The sequence below is a fragment of the Rhinolophus hipposideros genome (assembly GCF_964194185.1).
Source record: "Rhinolophus hipposideros genome assembly, chromosome: 12".
Lineage (NCBI taxonomy): Eukaryota > Metazoa > Chordata > Mammalia > Chiroptera > Rhinolophidae > Rhinolophus > Rhinolophus hipposideros.
Window position 1 is genome coordinate 11,831,285 of NC_138058.1, and position 12,948 is coordinate 11,844,232.

The 12,948-nt window shown below is 33.8% G+C and overlaps 1 protein-coding gene across 3 annotated transcripts in view; it reads left to right on the forward strand.

Moving 5' to 3' along the window:
• Positions 1-12,948, forward strand: part of GCC2 (GRIP and coiled-coil domain containing 2) — a 54,040-nt gene that overhangs the window by 11,708 nt on the left and 29,384 nt on the right. For all 3 annotated transcript variants that reach the window (XR_013994665.1, XM_081069261.1, XM_081069262.1), the window contains exons 8-13: positions 1,904-2,004; positions 2,174-2,272; positions 9,010-9,129; positions 9,570-9,734; positions 10,054-10,158; positions 10,808-10,970. Coding sequence is in view for 2 of the 3 variants with exons in the window: in XM_081069261.1 (XP_080925387.1) it covers positions 1,904-2,004; positions 2,174-2,272; positions 9,010-9,129; positions 9,570-9,734; positions 10,054-10,158; positions 10,808-10,970 (753 nt within the window). In the remaining variant the exon portion in view is untranslated. The remainder of the gene's footprint in view (positions 1-1,903; positions 2,005-2,173; positions 2,273-9,009; positions 9,130-9,569; positions 9,735-10,053; positions 10,159-10,807; positions 10,971-12,948) is intronic.

Below are 12,948 nucleotides of genomic sequence, written 5' to 3' on the forward strand. Positions count from 1 at the left end.
GCAGGTGCTTGTATGTTAACATACAGAACATCAAGGGGAGCACTAGGAAATTCCTGGCGAGGCAGGAGTCTGATCATAGAAGCACCAGTGTGACATGCAGTGGAGTTGGGACTTTATCTTACCCATTTATTCCTCATCGTAACCTTATGGGGTGGCTCTTTTAAAGATGAAGAAACAAATACTTAGAAGTGTCATGTAGTGTGCCCATAATTCCTCATTTTAGTGCCCACTTAGATTGGCAGAGTGAGAGGGATAGGGTAGTTGAAAGTTTAGAATGACTCCCAATTTTCTGTAATGAATGACGGGGCAAGTCAGGTTAGGGGAGAACAGGAGCTTAGTTTTAGATAAATTAAGTTTAAATACCAATGCAAGTGAAGATGTCAAGTAGATTGCTACATATGCAAATCTGGAATTAAGGAGAGAGAGCTAGATTAGAGAAAAATATTTGTAGTCAGCATAATAGTTGGCATTGGAAGCCGTAAGACTGAGATCACCAAGGAAGTGAGCATAGAAAAAAAGATGAGGTTCACAGAAAGTTTTCCGTCATTTAAAAATCAGAGAGGTAGAAACAACAAAGGAAATTGAAAAGGAGCTGCCACTGAGGTAGGAAAACCCAGAGCATCAAACGTCTTGGAAGCCAAGACAAATGAAGTGCAAGTGAAGGAAGTGTTTCAAGGTGGAAAAATGGTTAACCTTGGTGAATGCTATCATGGATCAAGTAACATTAGTACTAAGAACTAACCTTTGAATTAAGCAATCTAGAGGTCATTGATAACTTGGTAACAGTTCCCGTGATACGCCAAAGCCCGAGCCTGATTGAAGTGAGTTCAAAAAAAAAATGGAGGAAGAGAAATTTGAGAACATGTGTAGATAGCTCTTACAAAGCGTTTTGCTATTAAAGAAAGAAGAGATGGGACAATATCCAGAGGAGGAAATGTGGTTTGCCTTTCTGTGTGTGTATGATGTTTCACCTCTCATCATGACCTCTCCCCTATCTCCTTTGGCTATTTATTCCCCTATCCCACTATTTATTCCTGACCTTAATCTCTTGATGATATTTTTCTTGTTGCGTGTTTATAAACTGTTAAGAAAAAAAAAACAATAGAGAAGGGGACATGCTGCACAAGAGAGGGGGAGAATTGCTACACTGAGGCCTGCCTGAGTAGGTGGGAAGGTTTAGGATGAAATGCAGAATTGGAACAGTTGGCCCATGCTGCATACACACAGACGATTCACCTGAAGCAGCCAGAAAAAGACAGCCTGTATGAGCATAGGTGCAACTAGATTAATAAGCAGGGACAGAAATTCAAATCATAACTGAAGTTAAGCAATGATACCATCAAGAAGTAAGATATGGAACAGTGGAGTTTGAATGGGGGAGATGGCTAAAGAGGTGAAGGGGAGAGATCAAGATTGGATACGAAAAACGCATTAAAGGTTTAGTCATAAAAATCAGTCCTGCCAGTAAGCGTGTGCCTAGGGAGCGTTAATATATAACTTCATCTGGTATCTCTTTTACTTGATGCTTGTTTGCAAATTACGACCTAAAATCCTGGCATACTTGGTGTTTCCAGGAAATCTTCTAAGGTTAAAGATGTCCTAACAGCCTCTCCAATTCCTAGACATTTATAAAATAGCTTAAAAAAAAAAAAAAAGGTTATTTTTGAGGATTAAAGAAAATGGAAATGTTTTACATTGTTTGCCTCACTTAGATAATAAATAATTAAGCTTTCTCTTAAAAATATAGATATTAATATTTTTGCAACTTATTTTATTACTTTTAATTTCAAATTGCAGATTTTGTGTTCCAGATTAAAGATCAATTCTAGGGCTAAAATAAGTAAATACTTTGAATGTTTTCCCTTTTGAGTCCATATATAATCCATTCATTTTATGTTTTTAGAATATCTGGAAAAAGAATCCAAAGAGAAAGAGGAGAAAATAAATAAGATAAAATTAGTTGCTGTGAAGGCAAAAAAAGAACTAGATTCTAGCAGAAAAGAGGTAAGGTAACTTAAAAATGCAAGATTCAAGAACCTTACATTTCACCTGAAATCTATGTGATTTTACTAACAATTGTCACCCCAATAAATTTTTTTTAAAAAAAGAACCTTACATTTTATAAAATCAAGTTTTTCTGTTCATAAAAAACTCTATTGTATATTAAAAATAGGCCCAGACTCTAAGGGAAGAACTCGAATCTGTTCGATCAGAAAAGGATCAGTTGTCTGCTTCCATGAGAGATCTCATTCACGGAGCAGAAAGCTATAAGGTAAAAATAGTTGTTTTAATAGCAGATTATATATGTACATGAAATGGTTGTCTATAACATAACACCTTGTATATTTTAGTGAGTCAATTTTTCTGTTTTTGTGTAATGTGGTATCATCTTAGTGTTAAGATTTTAAGTGGCTAATCTTTAAATAGTGCCTTATCTTTTAAAACTAAAATTTTGTTTTGGCATTTTATAACAAAATCGGTAACAAAAAAAGATGGCTATTAGACAAAAAAAAAGAAAAAAAAGAAAAACGTTCCATAGTTCATATAGGCATTACTAGACAATGTTGTGATTGCATAAAATCTAGAAGGTTAGAGTGATGGCCAAAAAGAATGCAGATACAGTGAGTGCCTCCCAACCTACCCTCTCCTGAATGCAGACACAGGGGTGGTAGTGTTTCGTTGGGGAAGAAGCACACGGCCTACCTCGCGGAAAAAAAAAAAAAAAAAGATGGCTATTATTACTGTTATTATTCAATACTATTCTGGCCAAGTGAATAAACCTGAAGCTTAAACAACAGGTCTAACAGTAAAATGAAAGCATTATTATCTGGAGGTAATATGCATATCTACCTAAATAACTTGAGAATCTTTTATAAAAATGTAAGAATTAAAAATGAGAGTATAACAAAACTACTGAATGCACAATAAATACCATTATATTTATGTATTCACTCAAATTTTTTATAGCCGTGCTGAATATTGAGTACTGGGGAGATGGTCAACCAAATAGTCTAAGTTATTGACCCCTTAGGACTTAAATTCCAATGGCAATAACAGACAAGCATACAAAAATACGGATGTATACTGTATAGAAAAGAAAGGTGAGTAAGGTTAAGACAGCAGTTAACAAGGGATTCGATTGAAAGAAGAAAACCCTTTAAAAAAAATTAAAATAAATAATTTTTTTTTTATTTTATTAAACCAAAAGATAAAATTTTGGGAAGAACTTTAATAAGAAACTTTAGCACATAATGAAGAAAACTGCAAAACATATAGGATGACTGAATATTATTTGAAATATTAGTTCACAGTTTGATTTACAAATTCTAAAACAATTTCAGTAAAAATTCTAGGGATTTTTTTTGGTGGAGCAATCTTCACAATTCCTAGTTTCAAATGGAAAATGAGCTAACAAGAATAATATTTTTTAAAGTGAAAAGTGATATCTTGCTCTAGCAGACAATAAAATGTATTATAAAACTACAATAATGTGATATAATTTTTATGCAAAAATAAGACATTAATTTAACAGGAGGCAGAGAGACTTTTACATAACAACAATAGGCCAGGCTCTGTTCTAAGCACCACGAATGTTATCACATATAGTAATTCTAAAAACAACCCCATGAAGTATGTTATTAACATTGCCAGTTTACAAGTGAGGAATCTGAGGCACAAATTGGTTAAGGGAGTCACGGTCACAGAGCAAGTAGTATAGCAGAGCTGGGATTGGATTCACGCAGTCTGGTTTCAGATCTGTTCTTTCACCAACTAAGCTGTACTACCCCAGTAAGATTTAAAAACACAGAAACCAATGAAGAAGGAATTTAAAAACTTTTAGAAAAATCTAGTTAGATTTTTTTACTTCATACCACATATGAAAATAAATTCTGGATGGATTAAAGAGTTTTGTCAAAATGAAGAAGCTTCTTTAAAATCTAGAATAAAATACTTGATTATTTGACTTCTGAATATGAAATACTTTTCTAAACTTAAAAGCAATTAAAGAAGTTACAAAGGAAAAGATAATGAATTATACAAAATATAAAATTAACGTGAAGCTATGACAAGGGATTAGTGTCCTTAATATATAAAAATATCTCCTAATTCCATTTTAAAAAACACTTGTTTAAAATTTATATATGGATTTATTTATCTTTTATGAGCCATTAGGAGCTTGCTTCTTTACATGTTAAGGACCCCTGTAATCTAATTTATTAATTTCCTCCAGAGGTAGATCAGGCATACCAATATATTTGTTTAAAATATAGATTTCTAAAGACTGAAAACAAAAAGAATAGAATATCTAAATACTGTGGGACAACTACAGAAGGTGTAACATATACATAATAAGCATGCCATAAGGAGAAGAAAAAACAAAAATATTTGACACAGTAATGACTGAGAATTTTCCCAAATTAGCATCAGGCACAATCCACAGATCAGGAATCTCAGAGAACACCAAATATGATAAATCCCCAAAAAACTACACCTAGGCATATCATTTTCAAACTACAGCACATCAGAAATGTTAAATCCTGAAAGAAGCCATAGGGGAAAAACACCTTACCTACAGAGGAATAAAGATAAGAATTACATCGAAATTCTCAGAAACCATACATGAAAGAAGAGTGCAGAATAAAATGCTAAAAAGTGTTGAGAGAAAAAAAAAAATCTAACTTAGGCTTCTGGGCCCTGCAAAATTATCCTCCAAAAAGTGAAATAGAAGTAAAGACTTGATGAGATAAAAATTGAGGGAATTGGTTGCTAGTAGACATGCCTTTCAAGAAATATTAAAAGAAGTTCTTTAGAGAAGGAAAATGATATAGATCAGACCCAGAATAGGCAACCCAATACTGAGTGAGAGTAAAGAGGGAGGATTAACATTACCTGACTGTAAGACTTACTTACTGTAAAGCAACAGCAATTGACTGTGGCATTGCTGAAGGAACAGACAGATCTGTGGAACAGAATAGAGAGCCCAGCAGCAGACCCATATAAATTAGTCAACAGATCTTTGACAGTGGGGCAAACACAGTCTTCAACAAATGGGTCTGAAACAACTGAACATCCACATGCAAAAAAATGAATCTAGACGTAGAGCTAGCTTATACCCTTCCCCAAAATTCACTCAAAATGGATTATAGGCCTCAATAGAAAACTATAAAACTAGAAAGTAACGAAAAAATCCTAGATGACCTTGGGTATAACAACAACTTTTTTGATAGAACACTGAAGGCATGACCCATGAAAGAATAAGCTGTACTTCATTAAATTTTTTCTGCTCTATGAAACATAACGTCAAAAGAATGAGAAAATAAGCCACAGACGAGAAAATATTTGCAAAGGATACTTATGTGATAAAGGACCATATACAAAGAACTAACACAACTCAACAGTAAGAAAGCAAAGAACTAATAAAACACAACAATAAGAAAGCAAAAAACCTAATTAAAAAAATAGGCCAAAGACCTTAAGAGATACCTCACTAAAGAAGATACACAGATGACAAACATATGAAAAGGTTCTCCACACATATCATCAGGGAAATGCAAATTAAAACAACAATGAGATATCTCTATACACCAATTAGAGTGACCAAAATCCTAAATGACAGCACCAACAAATATTGGCAAGGATGTGAAACAACAGGAACTCTCATTCATTGCTGGTGGGAATACTAAATGGAACAGCCACTTTGGAAGAAATGTGGTAGTTGCTTATAAAACTAAACATACTCTTACCATATAATTCACCAGTCACGCTCCTTGTTATTTATTCAAAGGATAAACTGGGGTACAATTAGACAATTGAATATTACAGTCATGAGCCACATAAAGGCATTTCAGGCAGTGATGGACTGTATATATGACGGTGGTCCCATAAGATTATAATGGAGCTGAATTTCCTGTAAGAAATAGAAGGACATGTGGTTCAGGAGGAATTTTTTTTTTCCTCTCATGGGAGCAATATCTGTGGGTCTTGGCAGTAGATTCCTTCTCACTCGCAGCACTTCACATCCCAGTCATCCAGCCACTGCCTGACCTACTTCAGCACATAGGAGCCTGTGCCACCAATGCTACCTATTCAGAGCTTATTACAGCCCCCCTAGATTTAGCTTGATGGTGTCCAGAGTACATTGTCATAAATTCTCTGTTTAGGACCTAAGATTCTGTAGAAGGACACACGTCCAGAGGAGCTACTTTAACAAGGATTCAGTGCTACTGCCACTTTAGTAAAAGCTTTCTGTGATAATATGGAGCCAGTCTGTCCCTGTACTTTGTAAATATGAGATGTGATTAAAAAAATTATGGGGAATGCAGCTGCCGAGTGCCATCCAACAGAAAGGCAGGGTCTTCAATACAGGAAGCGGAGCATCAAACCTTAGTAACTGTGTGACGAGTTTCAGCTTACTCAGTGCAGTCAGGTGTGAGCTACGATTGAGAAAACGTGTGTTTTAAAGTGTGCCCTAAATCATGGATCACAAACAACGCGTTAACATGAAATTTTGTTTCAAACTGCAAAAAAGTGCTAAAGAAACACACAAAACGTTAAAATTAGTTTATGGTGACGCTGCAATGACCGTGAAGACAGTTTATAAATGGTTCAAGCGATTTTGTAATGGCTGTGAATTGATTGGAGACGTGAGATCGGGATGTCCTTCAACATCAAAAACCCAAGAGAATGTTGAAAGAGTGAGCAAAATGATTTGATCAAACAGGCGATTGACTATTAGGGAAATTTCTGAGGATTGGAATGTCTGTCATAGTTCTATTCAAGCATTTTAACAACAGATTTCAGGCAAGAAAGTGTGAAATTTGTTCCACACGTTTTAACTGTCAAAAATAACCATGTTTGTCAATTTCGTTGGCGTTGTGCAATTGTGCTACTTCAGATTCCAGCCTTTTAAGACATATCATCATGAGAGATGAAACTTGGTTCTATGGCTATGATCCTGAGACCATTGGTCAGAGTTCTCAGTGATAATTATCCAGTTCTCATGCAAAAAAAGTGTGTCAGTCAAGATCTATGAGTAACACCAAGGTGATACTGTGTTTTTTAACCTTGATCAAAATGTGTGAGCTCGGTTTGTACCCAGGAACACTACGTGAACTCTGAATATTATAAAGGCAGGAATTGGGAATCTAGACTCTGGCTTATAAATTTGTTTTTCCATGTTTATTTGTCTAAGGTTTCTGTTTCTTCTTGGAATACGTAAATAGAGGGTTGAGAAATCTGTATTCTTTTCCATAGAGAGATGTCATGCTTGTTTTGTATTAATGTGGATTCCTCTAACTCCAAAAACCAAAACTTTATTTTTTTATCCTCTTAGATTCTATCTGGTCTTTTTTGTTTTCATTCATTATGGTTCTAATAGTTATCAGTAGCTGCAAAAAATTGAATTGCCATACCAAGGCTGATTCTAGTAAATAATGGCTCCAACAGGAAATTCTGACTATAATAAAAATGGTAAATGTTTAAATTTTAAAAAATTTATTACATAAAAGACACATCGCCATTAATCTCCCTCAAAAGACACCCCCGCCCCTTGCTTCAAAAACACTTTATCCTATTCTTCTCACTTTCTGAAGCAGTTCTGAAAGTCCTTTTTCCTGAGTGTCTTTAGTTGAGCTGTTGTGGCTGCCTCAATGTCCTGAATCAATTTGAAACATTTACCTTTCATGATCATTTTGACTTTGGGGAAGATGCGGAAGTCACAAGGTGCCAGGTCCGGTGAATGAGGTGGATAAGGACACACCGTAATGTTTTTGACAGAAATTGCCGTACCGGAAGCGATGTGTGACACGGAGAGTTGTCCTGATGGAGGATGAAACCATCTGCCCATTTCTCAGGCTGTTTTCTATGCACAGTTTCTTAAACACTCTAATAAGCCCTTACAATATTCAGAGTTCACTGTATTGTTCCTGGGTACAAACAGAGCTCACACATTTCAATTAAGGTAAAAAAACACAAGATCTCCTTGGGCAGACCATTAAATCGAAACTTAGATTCAAACAGCGCCAGTGTGGACAGTGATTGACTGTGCATAAATCAGAATTAGAAACAAAATTAGATTTGGCTAAGGGTCAGATTTGGCAAGGAAGAGCCAGAAAGAACATATAATTGCCATGCATGAGGCTACCAGAGGAGCCTGGGAAGGGGATCCAAGGATTCGAGATGCAAGGCTGAATGAAGGCCACTTTCAGGCTTCCCACAATAAATTTTCGAAGAAAACTCAGAAACATTTTCTCAATTATTTTGCCTACAAATTCATTTACGTGAAGGAGAACAGTCAATAGTCCAGAAACAAAGGCAAAAACATGATTTATAAAAGAGGGGAGAGAGAAAAATACTATAGGCAATCTGGAAACGGTGAATGTCAGTTCTATACATATCTTGGGGGTGCCCTGATTGGCCAGTATGTAGCAAAAAGGTCAGTCTGGGCATTCTATCCTTGAGTAGGGGCCAACTATGAATATCAAAAAAATTCAGTCGGTTTTAAGAGTCTTCAGAACATTTTTAATGTTTTGCCTTAAGATGTGAGAAACTGTATTTAATAATTAATGTCTTTTCATAGTTCTTCCATTAGCACCTCTGCCTTATATTAGGCCAGACCTGAAACATTTCCTCATCAGAATTCTTGAGGTGCAGTTTAGTATGTGACCAAATTAAACCTTTTCTCCTCCCTCCTTAAATTTATTTAGTTTACATTTCAGAAGTTTATTTTTGTTGATGACTGGAATATTTAATGTGGAAATACTATATTCTATACATTTCAAATCATCTTCCCTTTTAATAGATTCCCCCTCCCCCCAAAAGTCATCTGAATTATGCTATTTTTATCATAAAATGCCAATTAGGTATTCTTTCAATTGTTAAACTTAGGTGAATATTTAAGCTTCCAGAATGGACTCATAAATCTTATATCAAGATGGTTTGATGATACGGTCTGATTAACTGAATGTATAATAATATCCTAAAGGTAAATTATTTTGTCTTTTATTGAAGAATCTTTTACTGGAATACGATAAGCAATCAGAGCAGTTGGACATAGAAAAAGAACGTGCTAATAATTTTGAGCATCATGTAGAAGACCTTACAAGACAATTAAGGAATTCTTCTTTTCAGGTAACTTTAAATTGTGTAAATGCAGACATGAAAATTGTAATAACGTATATTTCAATTTCAATATTTTTGCATGAAATAATACATGGGCAGAAACTTAATTTCATTTTCTTTTTCCCATTGTTGGGAGAGGAATATTACAAAACAACTAGCAACTATCCTGTCTTACTTATTGCTCTAATCTCAGTTCCCCTGGGGTTTTTTGTTTTTATTTCTTTTTTGCCTTTTCCTCTGCCACTGTGTCTGGTCTCTTGTAATGTTTGTCAAATTAATATCAACAATGAGTGTTTAAAAGTTATTCTTGACTTAAGGTTGTTCTTTGGAATTGATTTTGAAATTATTTTTTATACTATGCCAATATTCTCCTTAATTTACCATTTTATTCTTCCTCTCCTGTATATATTTTGTGTGTGTTTACAGTAATGAATCATTTGTCATTGTAGTGTGAGAAATTAAATTCTGAAAACGAAGATCTCCTAGCTCGTGTTGAGACACTACAATCTAATACCAAGTTATTAGAAGTACAGATTTTAGAAGTCCAGAAAGCCAAAGCAATGGTAGACAAAGAGTTGGAAGCTGAAAAACTTGAGAAAGAGCAGAAGATAAAGGTAACAACACTCCTATGGGATTATTTCATGTTATATAGTGATATTTTTATCAAAGTATTATATTTAAAAGATGGATTAACGAGTAGCATTTGTGAATACAACAGTTCATTAATTCCTTAGTATGCCAACTATGAATTTGAGCATCCAAGCTAAGATTTTGAGGTGTAAAGTTTTTTTTTTAATTTTTTAAATAATAAAAGATTTCCAAACTTTTTGTAATTTAGTATGTCAGATTTATTTTATAGTTCCTAACAAATACGTTTTTAAATGTTGGTTGGCTTGGGGTGGGGAGTGACGGTTTTTTTATTTTTAATTTCAGGAGCATGCCAGTTCTGTAAATGAACTTGAAGGACTTCAGCTTCAACTTCTAAAGGAAAAGAAACAGCTTCAGAAAACCATGCAAGAATTAGAGCTGGTTAAAAAGGTAAAATAAAACACCAGACTCAAAACTGATATCAGTATTCACATTGTTAAACTATTCTATAAACACTGAAAAGAAATATTTCAGAAACAAGATTACTTGTACTAAAACAGTCATTTGTAAATTGTTTGCCTCAAAATATTGAAAATTTAACTTATTTCTGTGAGTGCCCATCCCTCCAAAAGAATGTAGGCTCATGAATTGTTAGATTTTGGTTTGCTATTTCAGTTTTATACATGATTGTTGTATGACACATGAGACTTAAAGTCAAAAGTTGAAATTTGTGTTATACTTACAACTTTTGCTAATTTTTCTCAGCTTTTTCAGAGAGGATAAAAAGAATGGTACTATAAAAGCTGCTTCAAAATATTAATATTTTATAAATAACAGCCCCACAAAAGAACTACCAATTGTGGTTAATTAAAATTATAATGAGATACAATGAAACTGAGAAAGTTGGATTAAATTACTAGAAAATACTTTTTGAAATTACAAACTAGAAAGTATACAACTTCTAGCTTCTTCATTAATGTGTGAACTTTATTACAGAAAAGCATAGTAAAATCTATTCCTGTGGTGTTGTTTTAGCAGTTTTATAAATGAAATTAACTGACCTAGAATTGTGTGGATCTTTTATTTATAATGTGTGCAGGATGCCCAACAAACCACATTGATGAATATGGAAATAGCTGATTACGAACGTTTGATGAAAGAACTAAATCAAAAGTTAACTAATAAAACCACTAAGATAGAAGATTTGGAGCAAGAAATAAAAATTCAAAAACAGAAACAAGAAACCCTGCAAGAAGAAATGAGTGAGTAAAACACAATTCACTTTAACTGAACATAATTTCATCATAACAGAATACAGGGAAGGAACATTAATTGTTCATTTCACCAGTTTTTGACAGCCATCCATGTCTTTCACACAGTGCTAACCATTAGTAAGGACCAGAAAGGTTTTAAAACCATTTATTGTTCAGATGTTTATAGTCCATGTTGGAGCATAATGCACTCATTCACTTAAATATTTCTTAAGTACCTGCTGTGTGAGTAGTACAAAAATAAAAAAGTCGACGATTTGTTGATTGTAAGCACAGTGAGATAATTTAAAAAGCAGTGAAATCTTTCTTTTTAAGGTGATTATATTCCATTTTATCCATAAAGTAATTTCTAAGGTAAGTATCTAAAGCTATGAATATCCCTTTAGGTACTCTTTTAGCTACATCACACAAATTGGTAAGTTGTGTTGTTATTTTAATTCAGTTCAGAATATTTTTAATGTCCTTTGGATTTCTTCTTTGACCTATGGGTTATTTAGAAGTTTGTGTTTAAATCCTAAATATTTAAAGGAAATTGCAGATGTCTTTCTGTTAATGATTTCTAACCTAATTGTTTTATAGTTAGAAAATATACTCTGTATGATTTTAGTCATTTTAAATTTGTTGAGTTTTATGGCCTAGAATATGATTTCTTTGGGTGAATATTCATTATTCACCCATAATTTGTTAGACTATATTAGTAGTTGTTGGATAGATGGTTGTATCTAATGTCAATAAGATCAAGTCACTTGACAGTGTTATTTTTAAGTCTTTTATATTCTTAGTAATTTTCTGATTACTGTTCTACGAAATACTGAGATACAAGTATATTGAATTCTCTATGATTGTGAATTTCTTTTGTCTTTTCAGTTCTGTCAGTTTTGATTCATATAGTTAGGAACTCTGGAATTACATACATATACATTTAGAATTGTTAGCTGTTTTGGTGATTTGGTGATTTATTATTGTGAAATCTTTTAAAATCACTGATAATACTCCTCTTTCTAAAGTCCACTTTGATATTAATATTAATATAGCCACTCCATCTTTCTTTTGTTTATTATTTACATGGCATGTCTTTGCTCATCCTTTGGTTTTCAACCTAAGTATAGAGTGTTTCTTTTAGATACCACATAATTGCGTCCTCCTTTTCTATCCAAGCTGACAATCTCTGCTGTTTAATTGGAATGTTTAAGCCATTTATTTTTAACATAATTATTTATGTGACTAGGTTTAAATCTACCACCTTGCTGATTGCTTGCTATTTGTCTTATAATTTCTTTCGTTTTTCCTGTTTTTCTGACTTCTTTTGAATGATACCATTTTATATGATACCATTTTATTTCCTTTATTAGCTATACCTATTTGTTGATTTTTAGTGGTTGCTTTATGGTTTATAGTACACATCTGAAATTTACCAGAGATTACTTTCAAGTGAATTATACCAATTTCTATATAATATAAGAATCTTACAGTGGTGCTCATTTTTTTTTAAGTTTCAGGTGTGCAAAACAATGTAATAGTTACACACTTATCCCCCTCACAAAGTCATAACCCCCTCCCCTAATCTACTACTTCTCTGACATCGTATATAGCTGTGGTAGTTCCACTGTCTCTATTCCTTATGCTGTACTCCACATCCTGTGACTGTGTGTGTGTGTGTGTGTGTATGTATAAAATTATAGTTGACATTATTATTTACTTCAGCTTTAGGTGTACAGTGCATTGATCAGGCATCTACATCATCCCTGAGGTGGTCTCCCTAATACTACAAGTGTCCATTGGATACCCTACAAAATCTTTACAACAATATTGATTATATTCCGTAAACTGACTTTCATATCCCCGTGGCAATCTTGTGGTTACTGATTGTGCTTTCTAATCCCCTCACCTTCTCCCTCATCCCTATCCCCCCTCGCATCTAGCAACCCTCAGTTTTTTCTCTGTATCTCTGAGACTGTTTCTAATTAGT